This window comes from Urocampus carinirostris, chromosome 7, assembly GCF_059441175.1.
Source record: "Urocampus carinirostris isolate Australia breed hairy pipefish chromosome 7, RoL_Ucar_1.0, whole genome shotgun sequence".
Classification (NCBI taxonomy): domain Eukaryota; kingdom Metazoa; phylum Chordata; class Actinopteri; order Syngnathiformes; family Syngnathidae; genus Urocampus; species Urocampus carinirostris.
In genome coordinates, this window is record NC_142355.1 from 29,253,087 (window position 1) to 29,279,555 (window position 26,469).

Genomic DNA, 26,469 nt, shown 5'->3' on the forward strand with positions numbered 1-26,469 from the left:
CATACCTTTGTATTTTGTTTAGTTAAATTAAAGGATTCAAATAAAATCAGAATGTATTTGAAAATGTGTGTAAAATCAGTGTAGAGATTCCAAATTCCAGGCTTCATTACTTGATGGATTTTTCACAGTGATTATGTCAGACGATTTTATGTAATTCCAATATTGGCCACTTGACGGCAGCACGGTACTGTTTTCGCCCATAAAAGTCAAGTCAAGTCAAGTCATTTTTATTTGTATAGCCCTAAATCACGAAGAGTCTCAAAGGGCTTCACAGATTATTACACTATATTACACAGAAAATTAGTATTTATTTATTATAACAAAATGATAATTTTTCTGTATTCCAGGCTTGTGCGAAATCCGACCATTTCTGATTGTGTGCTTTATACCCAGGGGAAAAAAAGAGCGCAACATCTTTATCGAGCTAGCCATCTCACTGGGGAGCCGATCATTTAAATTACCTATGTTGGAGGAGGAAAAAACTCTCAAAAATGCAGGACTGGTGCCCTCAAGGAACAGGATTGTGAAAAACTGCCTTACACAATTACAAAAAGGATGAAAAGGAAATGTTTCATGGCTTTCCGGAAACCGTATCCAAAAATGGTAGTTCCTAAAAAAAGAAAAGCCAGCTTTTTTTGTCTTTCTCGTAAACGTTTCTTCAAACTTGACGATGACCAAACGAAAATGTTTTGCAAGTGACTCCAGTGTCAATCCAGATGCTGCCGTCACGCAACATGAAGCAAAGCCTTTGGAATGTGCCGTTGTCATTTCTACAATCAAATAATTGATGTCAGACTTTGTAGTTTCCCTAACTCAGAGTTCACCTTGTTGACCATCGGGGTGCTAATCGGGTGTTTGTGCTGCCCCCTGCTGTTTATACGTGAGGTTAATTCGATGCAACATACAAGGCGACGGATCATTTTAAACATGGAGGAGTGGTGTTAATAGAAAAGGAACTTTGAATTGTAGTATTTTTCATCAGAAAAACAAGCAAATGTAATGTGTAACTAGTATTAATTACAAAAAGGTTGAAACCTCTGATCAAATTCAAGTCATTTTTATGAGTTTTCAGCAATTTTTATTCCACATTTTACATTTTTTCACACTTAAAAACGACAACGCAGCACTCCTACGTTTTTAATACTTATTAATATCATATTTACATATTAATCGTAGGGGTGGTAAAAAGTATAGTCACTGCACATTAGTTACAGCCGCAATGAATAAAGTTGAGTGCCTATTATTGGGATGTTTTCGAAAATGTTGGTACAGTGGAACCTCGGTTTTCGAACGCCTCTCAGTTCGAACAAATCGGTTCTCGACCAAAAATTTCAAGAAATTCTTGCTTCGCTTTTCGTTCAAAAAAATTGAGTTCGAACGCCGGTACGCTAGGGTGCGATGCTGAGCGGCGTACGGGTGTAGATTGCCCACACCCCTCATGAAGAACTGTTATGACGTGCGCGCGCACTTCTTATTGCTTTTGCTTTAAATATCGGTGAACGGAGTGTTTTAGCCCCTAATTATGCCTCCGAAGAAGGTCGGTGCAAGCAGCAAAGTTGCTACAGGTGAAAAAAGAATGATAGTGCGTACAACTATTGCATTTAAGAAAGAAATAATAGCAAAATATGAAGAATGTGTGCGAGTTTCCGATCTTGCTATACATACAGCATGGCTTCTGCTGAGCACCATAAAGGTAAGAAATCCTATTCATAATGCTTTTCTTTATCCTTTAACCGCTCACCACTTTTTGTGGAGACCCGGGTGCTAAATGACGTGTAAACGACCTGATTTTTTTATTTTTACACGTTCATGTTAGCGTAATCTTCTAACGCGAACGTACGATTAGCCTGGGTTAGCTTCATGTTTACGTTCACGTTGAACATTCAGGGTGTTGGAACGGATTAAAACAATTTTACATTACTTTTAATGGGAAAAACGATTTTCTGTGATCGAACAAATCGGTTTTCGAACAGGGTTCTGGAACGGATTATGGTCGAGAACCGAGGTTCCACTGTATTCTAATTTATGGGATGACATGGAAAAACACCGAAATATTAGCATTTGCGATCCCACCGTTATTTAAGTGTTAGCATTGCTAAGGTAACGTTGTTTTTTGTCTATTGCGCCGGTGTCACCTGGTTCTTCATTTCCTGCCATTTCTTTTCCCTCAGGTCCAGTTCAGCCTCAGAGAAGGCGGCCGGTCCCCAGTTTGTGATCTTCTGAGGACCCTTGGAGCCTGACAAGAAGGAAAATGACATGGCATCAACTAATTTCCTTCATAGTGAAATCATCACGGCCTTAAGAGGTTTGGAGGTGATGACATTTGGGTGTTTTAAATCAGGATTAGACATGTCAAGTCACATTTACTTGTACAGTATAGCCCTTAATCACATAGAGTAACAAAGGGCTGCACAGACCATCATTACAGCATCCCCTGATCTGAAACAGAAATGAAGGCGAGGAAAAATTGCGAAAAAAATCAGCATGAGGAAAATTAAGAAACATTGAGAAGGGGTTGTACATGACGCTCGAATTTTAGATAAGTTTATAAGGTTATTCTGATTTTAATATTGGGCACCTGGAAAGGAAAGTCCATTGGATGCCAGCTCCTTCTTTTAACTATGGTACCTTTCTGTTGCTATATTTTTACCGTTTACATCATTTGTTGGCTTAGAGAGGGATGGGCTTCACCAGGCTGTACTTGCCCAAGTAAATGGTGCACCTACAACCCTAGTGGTTAAGGGGAAAAAAAACACTGTCGGCCAATCATGTTGGTGTTCTTTGATAACCACACCCCTTAGGGCGAATCTGCTTTCGAAACCTAGGAGATATAATACAAAGAAAGGGCTCTGTGGATGGCTTTCGGAACCAGTAGAAATATCTTAACTGGGGTTTGGGCTCTCCCCTGTTCTCCTTTCAAAAACAAAATCCATTCCATCCTTGTGTTCTCTCTTTTGTTTTAGTGTCTATTAAACTACAAACTAATCATAGGTGAAAATATATTCAATAAAATTTTAGTAGTCAAGTCATTTTTATTTGTGACGCCCTTAATCACAAGGAGTCTCAAAGGGCTGCACTGACCACAGACTAATGCAAACTACATACTAATATTAAACCATCCCCTGATCTAAAACCTACATGAGGGCAAGGAAAAACTCAAAACCTCAACAGGAGGTAAATGAAGAAACCTTGAGAAGGGACCGCACATGAGATAATCCCCCTTCCAGGATGACCAGGCTGCAACAGATGTTGCAATAACAAATAATACACAGATATTCTGACACTAGATGAAGATTTTATTCATGTCACTCAATAAAACCAACAAAGTCAAAAAGAAAAAGTTTGATAATCTTGTGCCGCTTATCCTCAATAGCCACCTTCAAGCATTGGGCAGGGGACACCCTTGACTGGTTGTATAACCTTTCACCCAAGATACATTCAAGGAGATGGAATACAAGCTAAAGAACAAGATATAAAAGATAGACTACAAAATTAGAAAACACCTGGAGGCCTTTGAGGAGATGGAAAAAAAAGAGGTTGTTTAACTACACAACTCTAAAAGCTTCACACAAACATCAATCCAAGAAACGTTTAATTTTGGTACCGGATTCCTGGAAATGAATGCCCTTCAAACTGTCCTGTTTTGGTGAACCAATAGAAATGTAAAGATTATCATATTAAAACAAGGTCCTAAACTGAGAGGAAAAGCAGTCTACATCAATGAAAACCTGACCAGAAAAAAAAAATTGAAATTGCAAGAGAACAGAAGAAAAGACGGCTGATCGACAAAACCTGGACAACCACTGCTAGATTTTTGTTAAAACAGACTGCTGCAATCCAGGAAAACACTAAAACAAGCTCATCCAATCAATTGAAGACATTTAATTGAAGTTTAAAAAATAAGATAATAATAATAGTAAAACTATTAAATAAGGAATACTAATATATTAGATGGGAAAAGAAACAAATAAAACTGATAAACAAACCCATACCCTCTTGGGGATAAGCACTTTAGAAAAGAAATAGCAACTAAGTACTATGTGACTATTGCAGAAAATAACATGGGGTAAAATTACATTAGTACTAAAAAGGACGCCAAGTAAGAACATGTTAGATAAAATACACAGTAGAACAGTAGAAAATAAATACTGTAGTGCAGTATAATTGATAATAACAGCAATAATTACCACATTGAAATTACTTAATGAATAAATAAAACTAAACTCTTACATATGTTAGACTCAATAAACAAAAATGATGGACATTTTTGACATTACCTGGCTGAATGAGGCGCAAGAAGCCTTCGTGCTCTGCCACTTTGTGCTTCCACGTCTTTGTGTTGTTAGCGGCATCTTCAAGTTTCTTCATCACCGTCTAACTCACACAACAAACTTCTAAATAATAATGATAGTAATCCACACACATTGACAAGTGGTGTATTTTTTTACCTGATACTGCTCCAGAGCACCCTGCCTGTCCTGCTCCAGCTGCTGCAACTGGGTCATGGCGTCCATCAGGGCCTTGTCTTTGGCAAGCCGTTCTTTATGCAGCTCCTCCTTTTCAGCTTCTGTGTCAGAGATGGCTTGCTGTTGCCTCAGGTGGATCTGTTCCAGCTCAGCTCGCTTAGCCGCCTCTTCCTCCAACAACCTGCACATGCCAACATCACCATTAGCAGTTAATGCTAGGCAGGTAAAAAAAAGAGTAGGCCATGTAGACTCCTAAGAACACCTGTGTAGAAGTGATAGGTCATTGTAATTTTCTAGAAAATTGATTCCTAACTGGCATGATACATTACTGACATGATCGGTGTTTTTGAATACACGATAAATTCTTCGAATTTCTTTTCAGAATTAGCCTTTGATTTCCATATGTAAATCACAATAATAATAATAATAATAATTTCCTTGTATTGTCATTCTGTGTAACAATGTACACAGAACGAAATGTCGATTGCACCTGACCCGTTGTAGCGAGCCGAAGCAGCCGCAGCCAACAGAGGGCGCCGCCGACCACTTTTTAAGTCTTAGGAATGACTCGGCCGGGGCGCGAACCACCGACCAAGGCAGATAATTTAGTGGTGGACTAAGCCTAGTTTAAACATACTTCTAATTATTACGACTGGCAATAACATCATAATAATGTAGTTATAGTGAGTTATTTCAGAAATGCATATCAAACTCGTTGCCCCTAGTGCTCATCAGTAACAAATAGTATCTCTCGGCTTCAAAAAGCTTGGTGAACCCTTCAGTACATCATCAGTGGTTCCAAACAGTCCAAAACTGTTGAGTTGTTGTATAAATTATATATTGAACTAATAATGGTGGTGAACTTGTTTTGTCTACGGAAATGCTACAAAGTTTCTAAAATGACAAGCTCGGATTTATAAAGGTTCTATTTAACCTGCAAAATAAAGTGAGCCAGTAGGTGGTGCTGTCATGCCGCGTCTGGGGAATTCTTCATTCTTTCCACCCACTTTTTTAAATTATTCATGAAACAATTTTATCACAACGTTGTGTGAAGGAAAAAATACAGCATGAGGTAAAGAAAAAGTATAGGGCGATTTTGTCTTTGTGAAACAAAAAACAGAGGTAAACTTAAATAGCTTTATTGGAAACTAAAACATCAAGTACTCGTCATTTGATGTGACGATGTCATCAGAACACAAGACATCTGAGTCATGATTCTGGAGGATATAGAACTGCAGTCTTAGAATTGTTGTGGTCCATAGGGAAGATTACTAGGGTTGACATCATTTTATCAGTGTGCCAAGTCCTTGAACCTGATTCAACATTATTTGTTGCAAGTCTTGCAAAGTGCTAGGCATTCCCGGAAAACACTTTAAAAAAAAGCTGATTAGGGAGCGCTTGCTTTATGTCTTTTACGTGTGTGGTTAAGATGGAACACTCAGTGTCTGCTGTTTTGTCAAACTTTGCAGACTCACTCGTCCCCTGGTCAGGAAAGTTAACGTCAGCAAAGAGGAAGGAAGGTCAAAAGGAACTTGAGTATATGAAGGCTTGTTAGTTTGGAGTTAAAACAGAATTTACTTCAGTTACTGTATTCTTGTTTTTGCACAAGGTAAATGTTTTTGGGTAAGATTATTTTTGTTGATTCAAATCTCCTTTGCCCCCTCTTCTCCTGTGTTACTACAAAAGTGAAGGCAGCATTTAAACATGTTTGATATAAAGCCAACTACTCCTACAGGCTGCCCAGTAAAGATTATTTGTTTATTTATTATCAACTAACCTAGCTTGCAGCTTGCGGACGGTCTCCTCATCCTGGCGCGCTCGGCGCTCATCCTCCAAGGCCTCCTCCAGCCGCCGGTACATGTCCTCCATCTCACGGACCTTCTGCAGGTACTGCTCCAGCTCCGTAGACTTCTGGGCCACCTGCTCTTCCATTTGTTGCCTCACCTAAACACACAAATTGTTAAAAGAATTTTCAGGTTGAACAAAGTTCCATGTATGCACATGCAAACCATTTTCTCTCTTTCAAGGTCCATCCTGTAACGGTCCTGGAGTTCGGCCTGAGTCTGAAGCCTCCGACGCTCTTCTTCTGCCGCGTTGGCTGCAGCTTCTTCCAAAGCCTAATAAGACAAGTGGGAAAAAAGCACACTAAAAGGGATTAAAAGACCATTTTTTCCAATTTGGCACAGAAAGTGTAGTGCCTCCTCATAGCTGATAGTGACTTTTCCTTCCTCGTTTTTCGCCGCATGTTTTGCAATTAATATAATATTGTCCAGATAGCTCTCCGTTCGGATGCGGGCTCCAGAAGACTTCCAGTTTTGTTTGCTCTAGGTTTGGCCCACTAGCAGCCGGCTAGCTGGCTTGCCTGCTGTACTCAACGTTTTTTCTCCCGGCTGGGCTTGTGTTTATTGCTGCTGTGGTTCGTGGTTATCCTGGCAAGTTACTGCATGATTTTGATCAGCCAGCATCCTGTTTTCCTGCCGATCGGTCTCCGGTTATACATTTTTTAGAAGCCAGCTAGCCTGCCTGTAAGGGTTTTTTTTTTGCCAGTTCGCCCCATTTCGACTGCTCGCCATTTGTTGCACTATTGCTGCACCCAACTGCGACACATACCTAGAAATTTTCCACAAAAACTACCAAAACTTGGCTTGAAAGACTCAAAACCTTTTAGACTAAATAATATGTAAACCAATAGGGTGACCGGCTTGCTAGGGGACTGGTGTGCTTCACGTGACGTCAGATCTCAGGAAGTCAAAGACAGATTGTCTCCAAAATTCATTATCTCCAAAAATAATTGGAATATACCAATGACCTATACATAGATATTATGCAAAAAAAACATGTATTATTTTTCCAAATTATAGTATGTTTTTGAATTTCTGTATTGCTTAAAGGTGTACATTTCTGAAAATAAATACATCTGCATAATGTTCCAACAAGCAAGGGATTCAAAGTTAATTTCATCAGACATTTTCCAAATTTGTTTCCGTTTTAGCCCAATTACAGTCGCTCCTGTTAGTTTTAACCTCATTAAGTTAACCTAATTCCATTTTTGTGAATATTTAGTAGACTGTAAGTCAAGAATTGCAATCTTTATTGTACTCTAAGTTGACATAATGTCCTAATTAATCTAGTTTTAGTTGAATAAAAGTCCACCCCCCCCCAAAAAAAACCCCACACCAAATTCTTAGTCATTACAAGACAAAAGATTGGAACAGTTTACATGTTCAGATAATAAAGAAGAAAAAAAACAGGAAGTAAGAATATTTATCTTGTTTAACTCAACAAATAATTACATTAAATCATACTAATGTGACTGTTCAAACTTCATTTCTTAATATTTACCTGAACAAACACGAAAGAGTTAATGCAAGTGTTCATGCTAGTATCTGATTTGTAGATTTAATTATAATACCATTTTATTCAACTGCAGAAAATTATTCACATCAGTTCAAGCTCATAATTAAATTATCAATTCAGACAGCTCAGTAGCCTAGATGGTAGTGTGCCGGCTTTGAGACTGGGAGGTCGCTGGTTCGCGCCTCGGCCGAGACATACCTAATTGGTATAATGGCGGCGCCCTCTGTTGGCTGCGGCTGCATCGACTCGCTACAACGGGTCAGGTGTATCGACATTTCGTTCTGTGTACATTGTTACAAAGAATGACAATACAAAGGAAATTATTATTTTATGGAAACACAAATTTGCTTTTTGTTATTTGTCTTGGATGCTTCTTATTAGGTACCCGCCTGGCTCTTGGTGAACCTTTGAATATCGTTTCAAAATGAGTTATTGTTATCATTTTTTCTTTTTGAGAAAATATATTTTTGGAGAATCCATCCAGAAATGGTCATAAGTAGGGGAGAAAAAATAAAATAGTTCACTAATTTTCTTTTCATTGGTGTGATTAAACCATGATGTACATAGATTTTAGCACATTTATTGAAGAAAATGTTTTTGTTAACTACAGTAAAATAATACAATTACATCGAATAAAACAGAAATTGACCTCAGCGTGTTTTTGTGTGTGACAGTGCACAAGAAACGTATACAAAGAACAATGGCAACAAAAACTAATAATGCACATCCATGCAGTGTCTGGCCGTGCGTGTGTGTCCGTACTCCAATTGTGCGTTCATGCGGATGCTAACTATGCTGCACAAAAGAGTGGCACCTCAATGCCAAATCTTTGTGCATTCAACACTGAGACAAAGTGTGTCAGCCAGCGAGCACACCAGAAAGTCAGAAGCACACACCGTACACTCACTTGAACACTGAAACCTAATCTGTTCCTAAAGAGTGAAAGTTACTATTGTTTGTGCTAGCGTGAGAGCGAAACAGAGAGTTGGCACTTTTGCATGTCAATCTATGTTGACACTGGATAGTCCAGTTTGGGGCTAGAAACCAGAAGAGCGTGTTTAAGGGCAACTGACTGCCTCATTCTGCATTCCAGCATGGAATTATTCATGAGCCGGGGTGGGGGATGAAGATGTGGAAAGTGAATGCTATTTGTATTCATGACACATCGTCAAACTGGCTGGAATGTCCAAAGCACGGTTGGCATAGTTTGGAATAACAACGTGTTCAGGTCTTGATCCACACGAAAATTTGACCACTTAATCCCTATGTTGGATGATTTATCTTTGATCTCCAAACGAACATCATGTACATTAGACACCCAGTCTGCAACATTAATCTGTTCTGAAATGGGGCTCGCAAAGTGAACATGCCCAATTGTGGGGGTTAGACACAAATGGTAATTAGGTCCGAACCCCCGGTAGACCACATGAATACATAAAAATAACACTAGTACTAGGTTTTATAAAAGTGCATATGATTAAAAACACATAAATATAAATGGAAAGGACAAATTAAATGTATTTACTTTTGGTGTGACGTGACTTGATCTGGTTGAGTGGAGTAGTGGGTGGATGCATAGGGGGAGGAGATGGTTTAAAATGAAAACTGATTTTAAAACTTATATTTGTAAGGATTTTCATGGTCTAAGAAGATTTAATTGCTTTAATCGCCTCTACATTCTTAATAATTGTCCCGATTGTGGATGGTTATCGCCATATTCCTTTTTGAGGGTAACAATTTGTGTGGCTTCATGTATTTCTTCGTTTCCATGGTTATCATGTTTTTGCTTTTCCCTTTTGCAATACCACAAGTCTTGAGACTTATTACTAATAAATATGGTACAAAAATATACTATTTTATCGCTGTAACTTGCAAAGTCTTCATAAGGACACCAAATTCAGAACTGACCAAAGAGAAAGGCATTTTTGGGGTTGTTCAGGCAATAGTATATAAGTATTCTTATGCTGCCGTGATGCAAACTAATAGCAGACCAGCATTATACATGAGGTCAACCAATTGCAACTTAGAGATGTAAGTTGTGTTCCGCATGGATAAAGCAAAGTTTAAATTCTGTAAGTTTTTCAGGCACACATGTGTTGTTTGTTGATATTGTTTGAAAGGATTTTTTTTTGTTCTTTGGTGTGTTGTGACTTGAGCTGGGAGACAGCGACAGCAAATCAAAAATTGAACTGATTCTAAAACTTCCTCTTGCAGCGAGGCTTTTAACTAAGACAAGAAAGTTTGATCACATTACCCCGATTTTAACTAACCTGCATTGGCTCCCTGTTAGCTTAAGATGTGATTTCAAGGGTCTGTTGGTCGTATACAAAATCATGCAAGGACTTGCTCCCTCATAGTTTTCAGATTTAATTTTCTTATATGTTCCGGTCCAGAGCCTTCGTTCTGAAAACGCTGGTCTACTAGTGATCCCAAGAGCCAAAAAGAGATCCGCAGGTTCGAAAGCGTTCTCCATTCGGGCCCCGGTGCTGTGGAATGCTCTTCCCCCTGAGATTCGATCTGCAAACTCAGTGGAAATATTTAAATCTAGGCTTAAAACACACTTCTGTTCAATAGCTTATGAATGACCTATGTTTCATGTTGACAATATCTGTGTATTCTTTGCCCTCATGTAGGTTTTAGATCAGGGGATGGCTTCATAATAGTCTGTAGTTTGCAATAGTCTTTGATCTGTGCATTTTTTAGGATTTTAAGAATTTCAAAATTTTTCAGTTTGAATTTGTGAGAATAAAAGAGACAAAAGGTGAGGTGAAAACTGATTTGCCCTCCTGTTAAGGCACTTTGTAATTAAGGGCTATACAAATAAACATGACTTGACATTCTGAACTTAATGAAGAGAAAGACATTGTGGGAGGAATTCAGCTAATAGCATATCATCATTCCCAGAATGCCGTGACACACACCAATAGCAGACCAGCATTTTTTATAACGTCGACCAATGGCATGAATAACTTGCAGTCATACGTACAAACACAACGAAGTTTGAATTTTGTGGGCAACCAAAATAATTTGTGGTTGACTTATTTTAATGGGAAAAATGCTGACAATAGAAGCAAACTATAAAGTGAAAATGTAACACGCCTGACGACATCAGGTATACTGTACTTGTACTCTGTCCCTCAACTCTTTTTCTGTGCTAAGCGGAAATAATAAAAGTGTGATCTTCCCATCCTCACCTTCCTCATGTCCTCCAGCTCATGTTGTTTGGCCTCATTGGCCGTCTGCAGTTCCTTCATTCTGTTGCACAGCGCTTCCTGGTCGGCCTGCTGCTTGAGACGTAACTCGCGACGTTTGTGGCGCGACTCTCGGTGCGGCGCCTGACGACCCGTTCGCAAAAGATTCAAGCACGTCTGTATGGCTACAACAAAAAATAAACGCACTCGATTATGCTGATATACTAGGTTTAGAACAGGGTCGAGCTATTTGTCTCTTAAAAGTTTATCTGTATGTATCTGTGAGTACTCAAGAGCTGAGTACTTGTGCTGGTATCGGTTTGAAAAAACACCAGGGATTTTTTCACTGAAGTGGAGCAAAAATCACGTGTTTATTTTTACATTTCAAAGGACATCTTTTTCTATGCCGTTTTGTGACGTGTTCTCAGTTTAAACCTGTTCATATTCTTGTAAAAAAAAACAACAACCAAAAATCGTAATCAGGTTCGAAGTTTTGCAATAGCAAAGACAATTGTAAGACAAAATCAATTATTGTAAATAATGTGAGTTTGCATTTAGCTACAAGACAGCAAGGGTGCCAAAGTCAAACAGATGGAAGGGCCAAATAAAAATGTAAGTTACAAGCTGATAGAATGTTGACAAATTTTAAAATAAAGTATGTAGTCTACTGAACCGAATTGAACCTATTGATTAGCTAAAGCCTATATTCCAAAATGATCAGATAAACTAAGCAATTCTTTCTTGTGGCCCTGTCAGTAATATTTAATTTTCAACAGGCACAAGACAAATTTCCTTAACATAAAACAAAAAAAATTATGAGAACATTAAATGAAAGAAGACGGTATTATTCGGACACCATCTGTATCCTTTATTTTATATTTTAGTAAAAGTGGGCCAAAATCACTTCAAATGAAAAGATAATTACAATTTTCAATAATTCACTCCACTAAAATAAAATAGTACAAAGAGAAGTAATACAGAGTGGAAAAAAGAACTATTCCTGGTGTATGATACAATAATGAATAAAGATCACCTCAGGGGTTGAAGGAACCCTTCTCTGGGCCTTGACTATGACATAGGTGCAGAAGATAATGTGGTGCAAAAATAAAAGATAAAATAAAACGATGAACATCCACAGATTCAAATATGGTAGGCATGTAAATGTTTTTTTTAGTTAACAAGTAAGTAGAAATGTTTCCTTTTTTGGCAGGTAATGCAATATGTATCCCATTTTGATGTTATCAGATTGTTCTAAAACACCCTCGGAATTTTACACAAGAAAGCCCATAAAGGAAATGTGTTTCTTTAGTATTCGTAAAATGTATTCCATCCATCAATCCATTATCTTCACCGCTTATCCTCAGTAGGGTCGCAGGGGTGCTGGAGCCCATCCGAGCTACCTTCGGGCAGTGGGCAGGGGAAACCCTGAACTGGATGCCAGCCAGTCGCAGGGCACACAGCGACAGACAATTCACTCGTTCATTCATTCCCAAGGACAATTTGAACCAGCCAATTACCCTGACATGCATGTTTCCGGAATGTGGGAGGAAACCGGTGTGCCTGGGAACCCACGCAAGGACAGGGAGAACATGCAAACTCCACACAGTAAGGTTCGAGCCTACGACCTCAGAACTGTGCCGCACACGCGCTAACCACTGCGCTGCAAATCTGCTTTGTAAAATGTATTTAAACATTTTAAGACATTCCATTCCCAGCCTGCCACATTTAACCACACACCAGCAACAAACAATTGATTAAAAACACAATGAAAAAGCTATGACTTGATTGACAGGATTATTATTTGACTGTCCTTTTAACCAAATGGTAGATGCCTTATTGCTGGCAAAGGTGAATAAACAGTCAAATGCGTGAAATGCTTGTCATGTCACAGCATATCCCATGTTGTACAATGACAATAAAGGCATATTCTATTCTATTCTATTCTATAAAGTGTCTCCACTTTGTCAATAATGCATTTAGTCTAACTATTCATTTCATGTTGTCATTATCGGTTATTCCGTCAAAGTCTGAGGAAATCCACAGCGCTTTATCCCAATGTGGAAAAAAGGTGTAACATGATAACGAGTGGAAACATAACAATCTTGACGAGTTTAACTACTCACCCTGAATCCACTCCTGCTTTTTTTTCTTGTCTGACGCGTTGATTTCAAAACTTTTGTTTGAGGATCTGATAAAGAAGAGACACTTCTTGCCCTCTTTATCAGCCAGAGGCTAAAAAATATGGAAAACACACTGCAGATCACATTTACTTTTCGGTTATGGATATCTGATATCGACTATTGTTTTTTAGAATGTTAATTGTTTCTTTTTCGGTATAAAACCTTCACCTCTACACTGCAGAGTTCGTCCAACAAGATGTCCCCCTTCTTTTCTGTTTGGTCTTCACTAACGTAGTAGGAGATGGTGTTGGGCTTTAGCGTAAACCAGCGCTCTGTCCAGTTCTTCCTCTTATGGCCTTTCTTCATCATGTAGCCCTGCACATGAAACATATTGAAATAAACGATTTTTTTTTGTTAAATGAGACAAGTAAAACATTTTTAGCGAACTATAACTCTAAAATGAAGTTGACGATAGGGTGAAATGAAAATAAATTCAATAAATATTGCTTGAAATTACAAGAAATAGCGTGCCATGGAAAACATACTTTCCAGAAAAAACAACAAGTACTTAATCATATTAAACTTATCAAAAAAGGACTAAACTAATAATCTTTTTAGTATTTTGAGTATTCCTGGCAGATATATTTAAAATGTATTTTATCTTTTTTTTTTTAAATAAGAAAAATTATTTGAAACAGGTAAAATGATCTGGTATTTGTGACATATACCGCATTTTCTGCACGATAAGGCGCACCTAAAAGCCTTTATTTTTGTCAAAAGCTGACCATGCGCCTTATAATACAGTGCGCCTTATTTATGGATCAATATTAAGTCGCAAAGTCTTGCAACTAATGCAGCAGCCGCCGACTATATTTTCCCCCGAACGCAAAGTAGTCCGCGGTGTATGCTGGGATTTATTTACCGGCGTTTCATTGGCTAACCAATGTGTCAATCATCATTTGAATCGATCACTATTGGCTAAAGTTATTCGGATGTAAAGGGGGCGGATCCTTTTTATCATTTACAGGCTTGTATAGGCTAAGGGCAAAACAAGGCCTGCAATTGGCCGAAAAAGTTGAATCGATCACTATTGGGGCGGCAGTAGCTCAGGAGGTAGAGCGCTCGTCTTGGGATCAAGGGATCCCAGTTCGAATCCCGGCTCGTCCGTGTTAGATGTCGAAGGGTCCTTGGGTAAGACATTGAACCCCTAATACCCTCAATAAGCAGGTTAGCGCCTTACATGGCTGCAAGGCCGCTATTGGGAAATGTGGAGCACATTGTAAAGCGCTTTGGGAAGTCATTGACTTGAAAAAAAGCGCTATGTAAATGCAGATCATTTCATTTGATTTCATATTGGCTAAAGTTATTCAGAGGTAAAGGGGGCGGATCCTTTTTATCATTTACAGGCTTGTATAGGCTAAAGGGGCAAAACAAAGCCTGCAATTGGCCGAAAAAGATGAATGTGAATAGCATGTTAGGTCGAACTACGGCGGGGGAGGAAACAGTATTTTATTATTCTGTACTGTATTTGTAAATATTTTACTCTCATTGATTTACTACACTCACGGATATAAGAGGACCATGGTTGCACATTATTATTGAACAACGACTTCGGTGAGCTACTCCGGCTATATATTTTCCCAGTATCTTGTTTCAGACTGAACTCGATGTTTCTGTGATAAGCGGTGCAGATAATGGATAAAATGGAGTGTCTATTTTTAAATTAAACTCAATTCCAAGTGTTTATTGTCATATGCACAGAAAAGTTGCGAGCGAAAAAGAAAATAGAAACTAAGGAATGGTTGGCATTTCTTGAATCCCAAGACTTTAACCTTCCGAATGATATTTGGAACGATGCTTTTGAGTGACATCGTATCCGCACGTGTCTACGACACGTATTTGCTTCTTTGCAAGCTTTGGGAATGTTAAGGGGGTAATAAGTTTGACTGAACTATCTGACTGTTTTGTCGACGTTCCCATTATGCGTCTTATGTATGTCAAATACAGGACCAAAAACTATTTTTTCGGGGTGCGCCCTATAACCCGGTGCGCCTTATAGTGCGGAAAATACGGTAATATAATATTTTCCATTTTAGGATTTTTAAAGTATAGTTAAATGAAAAAGGTAATACACTGTACTTTTAAATGACAAATGATCTGCCTTAAAAACAGCTAAAATTTTTAGGTATACATAAGAAAAATAGACTTACAATGAGTATTAGCTAAAATTTTCTTAAACGTCTAGTGTTACTCTCTCTCATACAAACATTGCGCAGCCAAGAAAGGTTAAACAAGGTATGAAATTAAAAAATCCTGCTGCATGCTTTAAATGAGCAAAATGTGAATGAACCTGCTTGAGCACATCCATGATGAGTTCCTGGTAAAGCTCGTGAATGCCCATGGAGAGGGTTTGTCTGTCCATTCCTTTACTAAAAGTCCCTGAGCCCACCAGAGTGATGAGCTGCCACACGCTGACGCTTTCCTGCTGCTGCTGCGAGAGCATCTGCAGCTTGTAGTCCTCAAAGCGTTCCTCTACCCAGCTGCCCCCCATCGCCTCCGTCAGCTTACGCAGGAAGTACTCCACCTGGAAAAATATATATACAGTAGACCCATGGGATACGGCAACCCTACCTTGTAAAGTTTCCATCTTATCTGGTGAGATTCGTAATGACATTGTAAAGACTGTACATTTTGTACTGTATTCACTTTGGATCCTATTAGGGGGAAGTAAAAACATAATACCCATAGAAACAAAGCTTGCAATTATTAACGAATACAAATCCCTACCGTGAGGTGAGGTGCATGGCCATAACCTATTAAAAATTGTGACAACTATTAGAAATAGGTAGGTGATTGAAGCAAGGGAAGCTTTTAAGAGCATGGCAATCTCCACAAGTGGAAGTTTCTAACGTCAATTACATTTTCTATTTGCCGTCTCGTCCCCTATGCATCCACCCGTTACTTAACTTGACCAGCTCAAGTCACGTCAAACCAAGAGTAACTTCAAATAAAATGTAATTTCTCTTTAGTATGTCTATTAAATGACCCTACTCACCCTGACCACAGATGATGTATAACCTTCTAGTAGGCGCTATAGGTTCCTTAAAAAAAGGACTAACAGGCTCAGAGACAGTTTGTTTCACAAGGCCATCACCAAAATAAGTTCACAAACTGTGAAAAATAAATATTTTGCAACTTATTTGTTCCAACTAAATGTTATTCCACTTCTTTTCATTGTACTATTGTCATGATGCATTTTTATTGCATTGTTAATATAACTTAGGCGTCTCTGCGAGCTCTACCTTGTACAGTAAATATTTTTGATTATTTATCCTGAAATTATTTTATATTATTTTTCTCTTTTAAGTCTTTAGCACATGTTTAACCTGAAGTATCATGTCTAATCTCATTGCAAACAATGTTTACTGTGTTGTTACAAAAGACAATAAAGACATCTCAATTTCATGTATTCCTAATGTTATCTAATAATATAAATGTATATTACACTTAATGTTATTTTAAGAGATCCGCAGGTTTGAAAGCATTCTCCATTCGGGGCCTGGTGCTGTGGAATGCTCTGCCATCTGAGATTTGATCTACAACCTCAGTGGAACTGCATAAATCTAGGCTTAAAACACACTTCAATAGCTTATTAATGACCTATATTTCATGTTGACAATTTCTGTGTATTATTTATTATCGCAACATCCGTGGCAGCCTGGTTATTACCTCATGTGCAGCCCCTTTTCAGGGTTTCTTGATAATCCTCATGTTGAGGTTTTTGGGTTTTTCTTTCCCCTTATGAAGTTTTTAGATCAGGGGGTGGTGTAATAATAGGTTGTGTTTTGCAATAATCTGTGGTCTGTGCAGCCCTTGTGACTCCTTGTGATTAAGGGCTATACAAATAAACAGGACTTGACTTGCCTTAATGTTTTTATTTTGGGGGCACCAGGGTTTGGAACACATTGGCTAATTACCATAGGTTTCTATCCCTGCTATACAGCAGTTTCACTTTGTGATTCCCACCTCAGAATGGCTTATTGTTGTATCTCAGAGGGTTTACTGTTGGACAATGGCCCCATATTAAAAATACATAAATTGTATAGAATATGAGTGTGTGTGTGACAAACTTCCTGTGATCAACGATATCTGTCAAAGCCTAAATTTTCCAGCATTTGTAACAGAAGAGGAAGTTCCTAACTTCCCGTTCTAAAACGACCACTAGCAACACATTAGCGACCTCTCAACGTACCGCCAGAACGCACACGTGGTAATCCATTCACAAGCTTAACTATAGTTCTGACCTCCTCCGTGACGATGACAGGTGGGTAGCTGTCCTCGGAAAGAAAGTTGAAGATGCACCAGATTTTGAAAGCGTCTTCGTTAGAGATAAGCAGCTGATTTTGGTCCAGGTTTTTCCGGGAGCACAGAGTCCAGCACATCCTGTCGAAATCCTGACGGTCAAAGTTGTCTGTTACCTGCCATGTACAATTTAAAAAGTTGTCATTGTATGGCACGGGCATGGAGGTTGTCCTTAGGGTAATCACTGGCCAAAGCATCCAATAACACTCTTTTGTATGGAAATTTGTTAGGCATGAGAGGGGCAACCTTTTTTTTTAGCTGACATTACCATTGTACAATTTTTTTCTCAATAAAGTAATAACTTCTTGGTTGGGGATATTAAAAATATATACATAATTTCTGGCAACCAGTCCATGATGTATCCTGCCTACTGCTCGATGACGGCTGGGATGGGCCCCAGCAACCCTGGTGAGGATAAGCGGTGCGGAAAATGGATGGATATAATGTACTGAGATTTAGGACGATGTCATGTGCGGCCCCTTCAAGGTTTCTTTATTTTCCTCATGCTAATGTTTTTGAGTTTTATCCCCTTGCCCTCATGTAGGTTCTAGATCAGGGGATGGTGTAATAATAGTCTGTATTTTGCAATAGCCTGTGGTCTCTGCACCCCTTTGAGACTACTTGTGATTAAGGGCTATAGTAATAAACATGATTAGATATTCATGTGTTTTATTTTATGGGCAGCCCGGCAGGTGAGTGGTTAACGCGTCCGCGGCCTACCAGCCTTCCTGTGCGGATTTTGAATGTTCTCCCCGTGCTTGCGTGGGGTTTCCTCCAGGCATTCCTGTTCCCAAAACATACATATCAGGTTTATTGGCCAGTCCTAATTGTCCCTAGGTGTGAGCAAGCTAGTAAGGGTTCTGTTTCTGTGTGCCCTTCGACTTGCTGGCAACCAGTTTAGGATGTCCCCTGCCCACTACCCGAAGATAGCTGGGGTGGGCTCCAGCACCCTTGCAACCCTACTGAGGATAAGCGGTACATATAATGGATGGATGTATTTTTTAAAGTGTTCTTGGAGATCGCCGGTTCGAACCGCAGCCGAGAGTAACTGTACCTAAGACTTACAACATTGGTGCCCATTGCCTCGCTGCTTGGCATTAGGGGGTTTCGGTCACTAATGACTCCCAATTTATTTGGTTAATTACTCATAGGAATGTAATAAAATAATTCTAAAAATCAGGCAATGTATTCTATTTTTTAATTTATTTTTTCAAACAAGAACAATAATATACTTGAGCAGCACGGCGAATGGGTGGTTAGCACACAGCCCCTCGGTGCAGAGGTTCAGGGTTCAACTCAAGCTACCGCAGCCTTCCAGTGTGGAGTTAGCATGTCCTCCCCGTGTCTGTGCGGGTTTCCTCCGGGCACTCCGGTTTCCTCCCACATTCCAAACACATGCTATCAAGTTTTTTTTTATATTTTAGCTTTTTATCTACAGTACTTAAGGTGCAGGTGGCTGAAATAATCACATCATTTTATCATACTACATATTTCAATATGAATCCCGCTCCAAAATAAGGTTTGAAATGGTTGAAAAAAGACTAAAAACTGCACTTTTCTATACAAATGAACAACATTTATGTTGTTAATCCGTCATATATTTTTTCACATAAACTTTAGGTAAACTTGCCCTTCATGGACAAAAACAAATATATTTTACTATCTTCCCACTTCCTTTTACTAATTAATAAATATTTCCTACCCCCACATAATTTCTCCAAGAACACGTTAAAACATTATTTCTAAAGGCATGATTCAGGAAGTGATGCACAATGGAGTACAAGGCAGCTGGAGTTCCATGATACCCACAAAAGAGAAGTGGCTGTGTCAACATCAAAAATAAATCAGGCCTCGACTTAGAGAAAATGTGAGGAACGCAGAGGGGAACACAAGCGTAGCCATGGAGATGGATGGCAGGCCTAGTTTGTGGTGGTGCGCTTTTCAGACCACACAGACACAAAAAGGTCATAGGCAATGTGGCCCTAGTATAAAATTACTTTCCTTGTCATGATTTGTAACAGTACGCACAGGATCAGGATGTGATGCAACTGCTATTGTGTTCTGTCAGGCTGGTGTGGAAACTTGTGCCACTCCACCCATGCAGTCTCAGAATGATGCCTAACTCAAAGATAAGCAACAATCTTTGCCCCCTTCTCTGTCCCTCTTTTTGGACCAAAATCTAGTCAAATCAAGTAACATTTATTTGTTTTGACCTTAATCACAGAATGTCTCAAAGGACTGCACAGGACACAATTACAACATTCCCTGATCTGAAACAGACACCAAATAAATCTATCTATCTATCTAAAGCACCGTATTTCCTAGACTATAAAGCGCACCAAAAAAACTCCAAAATGGACCACAAATTTAAAGCGCGCCTTAAATCCTGGTGAGCCTTATATACCTGGAAACAGTATTTATATGCGTGCGTGACTGCACGAGGTATTACAGTATACGACCACATTTGTGCAATGACTGATCAATTGAAAAACTCAGCATACAAAAGGAATGGAAACCGGGTCGCGGAGGTGAGAGCACTGACACTTATCTAAAAGACCACCAGCGATACAAATGGCATGCGAAAAATGCAATAGATTTTATCTCATTATCAGACTATCTCTGTGCGAGAAACAAATGTTAGGGATTGGAGAACACAGAAAGGTATGCTTAAATATATAAATAAACGCAAAAAAAGCACGACAAGTAGGGAAGCAACTCTCTGGTGTATCAGATGATGAATCTGATTCCATTCTCGAACATTTGTTTTCTAGCACTATGAGTAAAGTAATGTGATAATGAAATAAAATCGAATGCCTTTGAAATAGTAGTCTGTATCACCGGTAGTGCAGTGGTTTTGGTGCTCTCATTGCTTCGACAGGGTTTTGTTCCTGTTGCATACAAAATTTCCCACATTTGGTCATTGATGTTTTTCCATTGATAAATCATTGCACAAATACCGTAGTACCAGAAAATCTTGTGGAATACTGCACACAAAAAAATCCTGTATGCATTTCCAATTGTATCCAGTGTATGTTCCATAAGGCGCACTTTCAAATATCCGGCCATTTGGGGGTTTTGCGTGCGCCTTGTAGTCTGAAAAGTACGGTACCTGCATACGTTCTCCATTTTTCTGCTGAGAGTAACAAAAATGACAAAGTCACTAACCCCCAACATTTTTCACAACCTAAGACTCTATTTATGTGCACAATGGGATACCTTGTGGAGTCATATGACAAGACAGCAGGTTGAATCACCCTGACTAACACATACTATATTCCTAATTGCAGCGTATGTACTCAAAGCGACTGTTGTTTGTGTACCAGGGGAGCATTTTAACATTTCAACGATGCAATCACTTAAAGTACGTTCTTGTATGTGTGTATACGGGATGACGACACATCCTGAATTTCAATTTATGTCACTACTTTTGCCTTTGTTTTCAGTGCAGAAATTCACTCAGGGCCACCATGACACAGGAGATAAACAGAGATAGGTAGAAAGAGAGAGAAAGAGACAGTGAAAAAGAAAAAGAGGGCAATATGAGTTGTTTTTGGGATACAGACATTATGTCATCAAAACTGCAATATAAGATCAATATTTTTACTGGTGCCAATTTGCCCTAAAATATTATTTTTCCCCTTGATGGCACTAAACTGAAGATGGTTCACATTGTAAATAGTAAATTTTGTGCATTGTAGATATATTAATGAATCAATAAACAAACAAAAAGGTACCTATGGATACTAGTTAGCCCAAAGAACAACGGAATTAGCTCGTGGGTCTGTTAAAAAAATTCAAAAGTAAGGGGACACTGAATCATATTTATTAATTTATTTGTATCTATTTATTTATTCATTTATTTAATGTTTTTATTTTCAAGTCTAAAATGAGACACAGTACCTATAATTTTGTTTAAAAATAGAAAGTGATTAAAGGTTTTAGTTTTCACCCAATTCTTAAAGGCTACTTAATATTTTGTTTGTACATGATTCAATTGTTTGTTTGTTTGTACATGATTCAAATTGAATCTTTTCTTCCGGCGCCGTCACGAATGGCAGCCACTCCAGCAGCTCCCGTGTTATTTTCGATTGTTCTCGATTGTTCTCAGCTCAGGGATGCTGCTGGAAATGTGAATTTCCCTTCGGGGATGAACAAAGTATCTATCTATCTATCTATCTATCTATCTAATAGAACGAATGTATTAATTATGATACTGTGATATTTTTGTTAAGGTTTACACGTGGTTTCATTTCTAATATCTGCACTCATTTGATATGCATGTATGAGATTATGTCCCTGAATTAAAAAATAGTTTAAGACCCCTTACCTAACTGAAACGTACCAATTACAGATTTAGAATATGTCCACGGCACATTGCTTTGATCCGCATCTCCAGAAAAACAAACAATCATGGAACATCTGAACTCTATCTGATCAATCGAAACAGTTTTTATGCATTTGAATGTGATAGGTTGACTCTGGGCAGCACGGCAGCGCAGTGGTTAGAGCACAGGTGTCAAACAGGCGCCCCGCGGGCCAGATCAGGCCCGCTAAGGGATTGAATCCGGCCCGCGAGACAACACTCAGAGAAGCACAAGAGAAAAACAAGCGTCAGGTTGAAATATGTCAACTTGATGTTGCCAAAGCCAGGTGCCTCCAACAAAGACACTGTACATCTCTCTCTCTCTCTCTCTCTCTCTCTCTCTCTCTCTCTCTCTCTCTCTCTCTCTCTCTCTCTCTCTCATTTCTTTATCGCTCTTTTTCTTTCTCTTTAATCTACTAGTCCGGCCCCCGACAGAATGTTTGTTCTATCGTGTGGCCCCCGAATTAAAATGAGTTTGACACCCCTGGGTTAGAGTGTGTGCGGCACAGTTCTGAGGTCATGAAATCGAACCTTCCTGTGTGGAGTTTGCATGTTCTCCCCGTGTTTGCTTGGGTTTCCTCCGGGCACTGCAGTCTCCTCCCACATTCCAAAAACATGGTTAATTGGCCTGTCCAAATTGTCCCTTGGAGTGAATGGGGCGGCAGTAGCTCAGGAGGTAGAGCGATCGTTTTAGGATTAAGGGATCCCAGTTCGAATCCCGGCTTGTCCGTGTTACATGTCGAAGTGTCCTTGGGTAAGACACTGAACCCCCAATAAGCAGGTTAGCGCCTTACATGGCTGCACAGATCACGGCCGCTATTGGGAAATGTGAAGCACAATGTAAAGCGCTTTGGGAAGTCATTGACTTGAAAAGCGCTATAGAAATGCAGATCATTTCATTTCATTTCATTTCAATGAGCGAGTGAGTTGTCTCTCTCTGTGTGTCCTGCAACTGGCTGGCAAGCAGTTCAGGGTATTTCCTGCCCATTGCCCGAAGACAGCTGGGATGTGCTCCAGCACCCCCGGGACCCTACTGAGGATAAGCGGTGCAGATAATGTATGGATGGATGGATGGAGGTTGACTCTCCACAGTCCCAAAAGACTGTACATGTATGTACAACCACCTTATCTCAGTTGGTTATTATAAATTCTTCACTCCAAAATACACCGTTTTATATGGAGTTTTGCGTGATATAAGTCACATTTACGACCCAAAAAAAGGAAATTAGGTTTCTTTCAGATTTGAGTATCATTCAAAAATGTCAAATGTGCTGACCTTGTCCAAAATGAATTTATTAAGGTATGGCATGTATCCCTGGTTGGAGACGGGCCCCTCGTCGTCATCTTTGAAATGTTCCTCCAGTGCCACTGGGTCGTGCGGAATCTTCATCACTGTACACAGGTTGTGTGACAACACCTACAAAGACAGAACATAGGTTTTAAGTTTGAACACACTTCGATTGTGACAATGTTTACATCACATCTGACTCTTGAATGAGATTAAATATTCAAATCACTAAAAGCGTCGTTTGGTTCACATTAACTTATTATTTCTTCACGTATAATCTCTTTTCATATTTTTGAAAAGCATCCACAAGACATTCGTTTTAAATTCATTAATTTCCTCTAAAAGTTTAAATGAGGGTTTTTTTTTTATTAAATTTAAAATACATGGGTTGTGTTTTCTATATTTCAAGATAGATAGATATAAACTATCTATCTATCCATATATATATATATATATATATTTCACATCTATTTTGACATGACAAGTATAAGTGAAGTTGTTTTATATAATACTATATATTCAAAAGAAGTATCAAGACCTAAATGGTGTGTTGTTATATATACTATATTATATTGACTAGACAGAGAGACAAGACAGAAAGATGAGACAAAAAGACAAGACAATAAAAAATGTTTTATATCTACCTGATAAGTAATCCAAAAATAAACCTTTGAATGTTTTCAAAAGAAGACAGATAGACAGGGAAACATGACAAGACAGAGAGACAAGACATAGAGAGAAGACAGAAATACAAGACGATAAAGATTTGCTTTATTTACCTGAAAACTAATCCAAAAATACGTTTTTTTTTAAAATGTTTTGGAAATAGGAATGAGACAAGAGAGAAACATCAGACAGAGAGACAAGACAAGATAGAAGGATGAGGAAAATAAGACAAGATAACTAATCTAAAATTAAGATTTTGATATTTTTAAGGACAGGAAAAGAAAGAGATATAAGACAAAAGACAAGACACAAGACAGAAAGATGACAATAAATAAATACTTTAATATTTACTTAAAAAGTAATCGAAAAAAAGCTTTTAAATAATTTGAAGAGGACAAGACAAGACAGAAAGACCAGACAGACAAGAACAATTTGCATTTAGTAATGAATAACTGAAAAGCTTGTTTAACCTTTAAAATCGATTATAATCCATAACATGGATTCAATTTCAATTGTTTGTTATATTAAAATCCTAATGATATAAAAATTGTTTCACACGTTTATCGTTGCAAGGCCTTGATCGAGAACTTAAACAGGTTTGTTCTCGAATTCTAAAATGTTGAAAAATATTTCCATGTTAACATTTACACACTCTCATAAAAACAAAGATGTTATAGGGGAATGGGGTGTCGCCATGTTTGCATTTCCACCAACACAGGCATCCTTGAGTTTTCATTACCCTCGATTTTCCCTTTAAAAAACGTAAAGGAAAATATTTACGAAAGGACAACAAACTCATTAAGTTTAAAACATTCATTAAATCATTGTATTTATTTATTCGTTTTAAGTTAATACTTGAAAATAAAACCACAACTGAAAAATAAAAAGGTGAACGTTGCTGTTCTACATCACTGGCTAACTTCTGACGACCATGTTGGTGGTGGAAAAGTCAAATTTTATGTTATTCATTTATCTTATAATTTGTTTGTTTTTTTGGTGTAAAACAAGTGCGAGGCTTCACTGTTAGGGTAATGTTTATTAAAAATCTAGCGTCTTTATACTTCGTAGTTTTACCTTGAGTTGAGATTTAGAAACTTTCCCGCTCTTGTCCACGTCCAGGGCCGTGAAGGCGTGCCAGATGGACTTTAGCAACTCGTCCCGCAGAGACATCCTCGGACACGGCTGGTTATTCTCCTTCGAACGGGTTCCTCCCGGGTCTCCTCTGACTCTTTTGGCTGGATGTCGCACGGTCGCTTCCGTGGACCGTTTTTTCTCCCCTCTTACTCGTCACGTGAGTAGCGTGAATCACACTTGTCAAGTGGACAGCTCTGTAGTGCCCTTGTTCTGCCATATTTTTCCTACTCGGGTGAATTTGAGTCGGTTTTAGGCACCGGTCCATATCGGTAATGAGTAAACTACTTTTTTTAAATGTAAGCTCACACGACTAGTTCACGTTTACAGTAGCTTAGTTTAGTTAAACTTTAGGCGCATTGACTTTCCTTGGCTGGCACTTACCTTAAATACTTTGTTATTATTGAACCAATCAACACTAACAATCAATGTGTTATGGAATATCCATCGATTATCTCGACCGCTTATCCTCAGTAGGGTCGCGGGGGTGCTGGAGCCCAGCCCAGTTATCTTTGGACAGTGGGCAGGGGACACCCTGAACTGGTTGCCAGCCAGTCGCAGGGCACACAGGGACAGACAATTCGCTCGCTCATTCACACCGGCCATTTAACCTGGTATTTTTGGAATGTGGGAGGAAACCTACTCAGGCACGGGGAGAACATGCAAACACCACACGGGGATGCTGCGGTAACTGGACTTGAACCCTGAATGTCTACACCGTGGGGCTGCGCACTAACCATCCAGCCTCTGTGCCGCCCAATATTGAGTATATATTATGTAAAATATACGTGAATTATGAACAGAGTTGGGTAGGGTTACTTTAACTTGATTACTTTCAATTACTTTTGGATTACTCCAATACCAAATATGTTAACAAAAGAAAATAAACTGAATATGAATAAAATGACTAAATTTTGTGCAGGCTTGGGGAGTAACGGAATACATGGAACGGCAAAAATGATGTTGGCAAGCTGTTTGGATTTATTTTCATTTTGTTTGTGTCGCATTTTATGTTAGTTTTGCCAGAGATCAAAGCCAGGAGAGAAAGCTTACCACGTGTTGTGAGTCATAATTGTATTCATATTTAGTTTCTTTTGTCTTTTATTAGCATATTTGGTATTGGAGTAATCCAAAAGTAATTGAAAGTAATCAAGTTAAAGTAACTCTACCCAACCCTGATTATGAATACTGTATGTCATAATACTTAATAGTCCAATCAGCCTCCGGTAGGAAATTTCGCCCGAGTAGAAAAATATGGCAGAACACTGGCTCTGTTCTGGTCGTGTTGCGTTTAGGTGTCCAGTTTCGGGCTGCGAATATATTTAAAAAAAAAAAACTTTTAAAAAGTTATGACGCCTGTGTTTAAAAAGTAAAATATGTCTTTATCAAGACATTGAAAATACATTTAAACCGTTGAAAGGAAGAAAAAGAAAAGATGCGAAGGTCCCGTTCAAACGACATATTTGTGTATAAAGTGAGGTTTTCATCGACATCAAAAACACATTAAAAACTGCTAAAGGTTAAA

The 26,469-nt window shown here is 38.7% G+C and overlaps 1 protein-coding gene across 2 annotated transcripts; it reads right to left on the reverse strand.

Annotated features, from left to right (window-relative positions):
• On the reverse strand, positions 1–25,080 carry swap70b (switching B cell complex subunit SWAP70b). 2 transcript variants are annotated; one of them, XM_088340483.1, is made up of 13 exons: positions 24,888–25,080; positions 23,136–23,276; positions 17,439–17,612; positions 15,485–15,718; positions 13,363–13,509; positions 13,138–13,246; positions 11,018–11,199; positions 6,476–6,583; positions 6,244–6,410; positions 4,449–4,647; positions 4,278–4,374; positions 2,136–2,236; positions 1–770 (listed from the first exon to the last, which is right to left on the reverse strand). In XM_088340483.1, the coding sequence occupies exons 1-13, from the start codon at positions 24,981–24,983 to the stop codon at positions 765–767; spliced, it is 1,761 nt and encodes a 586-aa protein (XP_088196609.1). In that variant the 5' UTR covers positions 24,984–25,080; the 3' UTR covers positions 1–764. The 2 variants fall into 2 exon arrangements, with proteins under 2 accessions (XP_088196609.1, XP_088196608.1); XM_088340482.1 differs by lacking the exon at positions 1–770 and having other exon boundaries at positions 1,066–2,236.
• Between the last annotated feature and the right edge of the window lie 1,389 nt (positions 25,081–26,469).

Excerpts from the sequence above, each read along its gene's own strand:
- swap70b (XM_088340482.1), bottom strand. The coding sequence starts at position 24,983 with ATGTCTCTGCGGGACGAGTTGCTAAAGTCCATCTGGCACGCCTTCACG. Across the intron at positions 23,277-24,887 it reads TTTCTAAATCTCAACTCAAG|GTGTTGTCACACAACCTGTG; the intron begins GTAAAACTACGA and ends CTGTCTTTGTAG. Across the intron at positions 6,584-11,017 it reads AGCTGGAGGACATGAGGAAG|GCTTTGGAAGAAGCTGCAGC; the intron begins GTGAGGATGGGA and ends TTGTCTTATTAG.